The following is a 3,022-nucleotide window of genomic DNA, read 5'->3' on the forward strand; positions in this document are numbered from 1 at the left end:
ATGATAAAATGCACAGTTGTCTGACTTCTACTGTGTCCTCTCCAATCTCCCAGCAAATGATCAAAAGAGAAAAAAAGAATAAAGACCTGCATCTAAGATGGGAAAATGAACAACGTGTCATTACTATGCCAACATTTTCTAGGATTTTTTTGTGAGATTGTGGGGACAAAGCCCCAAAAAGCAGTTTCCAGGCTCTCGGCCTCACATAGAAAGGTGCTGGCTCGAGTAGTAAATGGCCATTAACTGTGATTGGATGGCCATCAGCTGTGGCTAGTTGGCCGTCAGCTATAACCAGTGAGCCATTGGCCACTAATATAACTGCTGTGGCTACACTAGCAGAAAAAAATGGGGGCTAGCAAGAGCGGATTGCAGAGAGGCGGATGCCGCCGGTGAGAATATAGTGATGACTCCCCTGCTTATGGCTCCGTGGGTGTTCCTTTTTGGCCTCACCAAGTCCTGCGTTCTTATGTGGGGAGCGGGACCACAGACCCCTCCGGACACCCCTCACGACAAATGGCGCAGGAGCAGGGTCTCCCGCATGACAAATGGTGCAGCGAGCAGGGTCCCCTGCGTGACAGAGATAGTGTGCAAGTGAGACTCAGTTGGGCAAGATGTTCAAGAGCTTTCTCAACATCTAGAGAAAGCAGCACAGTGTTGGAGTAAGGCTACAAAAAAATCCTAGCGGAGCCCCATTGATGCCCGCTGCCACGGGGGACAAGCTGATATCAGAGGGTAAGATGGGCAGTCCCTTTGGATAAGTTGCATTTTACTGGACCCACATGGAGAATCCTGGTTTCCATGGTAATGGCCCACAGAAAGTCAGTTATGCATGAGGACATTGTGACACATGTAGAAAGAGGAGCGTGTGAGGGAAGATGGTTATATGGCACCATGGAAGTCCAGGGGAAAATTTGAGCACGAGCCCAACACTTTTGCTTGGTAACAATCATAGAGGAAAAACTGCTTAGAGATTTGGCTCCTCTGCTTGGGGCTCCCAGATTGAAGGCATTATCGGTAATTATACAGCCTGAGTGATGGCTGGACTGAAAATTACATCAATCAGCCTGGCAGTTGAAGCCTTGAAGGAAGATACTAACGGCAAATGGGTGTACTGTGAGGGAGTACAGAGCGCATACATTTGCCGGACAAGTGGGAAGGCCCAGGTCTGGATGAACTTTTTGAGCTTCACTGTGGGGCCTAAAAATTCTATACCAAGCCATCTGTCAAATATACCTGATAAAAATACAAAGATATTCTAAGGCATATAAGGTTCAGAATGGAACACCTATGTACCCTTCCAGAAAATAGGGTCTATTATACACAACCAAACGACGAGTACGATGAAGAAAAATTATTCCAATAGAAAAATGGGCAAAAGCATAAATGGGTAATTCACAGAAGAAATAGATGTAAACGTATGAAAAGATCCCTAGTTTCACTAAAGAAATGTAAATTAAAACAATGAAATGCCAAATTTTTGCCCACCATATTTGCAAAAATTTTAAAATGTGAAAACATTGAAAAGGATGTGAGGAAATAGGCATTTCTCCTTTTTTGGAGGGATTTTAGGCTTTTGAAATACAATTTTAGAAGGCAATTTCACAATAAGTATCAAAAGTCATAAAAAATATACCTTTGAACTGATTATTCCATTTATAGTATTTCTGAGTTAGCAATAATAATAAAAGGTATATAAAAATATTTATAGGTAAGGATGTGTATCATGACATTATCTATATCAGTGAATAGTTTGGAATAGTTTAAATATCCAAATACGATATGGTTAACATTATATATGTTTAAAATGTGCTATTATATAGTTATAGTAGTTACTGAAGAATATTTAAAGGTATAAAATGTGCTCACTATTTTTAAATGATAGTTTAGTTAACCAAATCCTGGAATATGTTTACATAGAAATTCAATATATATGGAAGAAAAAGAGCTAGAAACATATGATTCACCGTGTTTTATCTTCTCCGTATTTCATGAAGTAAAAACATTTTTCTGTTAATTTAAAAATGTTAGAAATAGTCAATGTCTGCTTATATGCGTTATTCTTCATGATTACAAGGGAATACTGGGCAGCCATTAAAAAGACAAAAGCAGACCCTTTTAACGAAGATGGCGCCGAAAGCGAAGAAGGAAGCCCCTGCCCCTCCCAAAGCCGAAGCCAAAGCGAAGGCTTTGAAGGCAAAGAAAGCGGTCCTAAAAGGCGTCCACAGCCACAAAAAAAAGAAGATCCGGACGTCACCCACCTTCCGAAGGCCCAAGACACTGCGGCTCCGGAGGCAGCCTAAATACCCCCGGAAGAGCGCTCCCAGGAGAAACAAGCTTGACCACTATGCTATCATCAAATTCCCCCTAACTACCGAGTCGGCCATGAAGAAGATAGAAGACAACAATACACTTGTGTTCATTGTGGATGTCAAGGCCAACAAGCACCAGATCAAACAGGCTGTGAAGAAGCTCTATGACATTGACGTGGCCAAGGTCAACACCCTGATCAGGCCTGATGGAGAGAAGAAGGCATATGTTCGGCTGGCTCCTGACTATGATGCTTTGGATGTTGCCAACAAAATTGGGATCATCTAAACTGAGTCCAGCTGGCTAATTCTAAATACAAACGTTTTTCACTGTAAAAAAAAAAAAAAAAAAAAAAAAAAAAAGACAAAAGCAGCTTGCAGTTATTGATACAGAATAACCACAGGATTACTTATTGGGTGAAAAAAGTAAGGCCCAAAACAGTCAATGTATGAATATTTTAAGAAATAAGGCATACTTAGCTAACACTGACTCTCCTTTCATTTCAAAAACATAGAAATGGTGAATAAAATATAGTAACCATAATTACTTTCTATACATACCAAGCTCAAAAGAGAAAAGGGGGAAAAGCCCAGGTTGTAGAAATTAAGAGGACATGGAAATAAGTTAGTAGGCCACAAACTGAGAAAAGTGCCATCGTCCATGGGAGTTCTGGACATAGAAATAGTCTTTAAAGGTTTTAATGACAATGTGGGGA

General features: G+C 40.7%; 1 protein-coding gene across 1 annotated transcript; it reads left to right on the forward strand.

Annotated features, from left to right (window-relative positions):
* Positions 1-2,124: 2,124 nt before the first annotated feature.
* Positions 2,125-2,595, forward strand: LOC308496815 (large ribosomal subunit protein uL23; the record flags this gene model as incomplete). Its single annotated transcript, XM_081046601.1, has 1 exon — positions 2,125-2,595. One exon carries the CDS (start codon positions 2,125-2,127, stop codon positions 2,593-2,595), a length of 471 nt encoding a protein of 156 aa, XP_080902727.1.
* Positions 2,596-3,022: the final 427 nt, after the last annotated feature.

Source organism: Rhinolophus hipposideros (assembly GCF_964194185.1).
Source record: "Rhinolophus hipposideros genome assembly, chromosome: 1".
NCBI lineage: Eukaryota > Metazoa > Chordata > Mammalia > Chiroptera > Rhinolophidae > Rhinolophus > Rhinolophus hipposideros.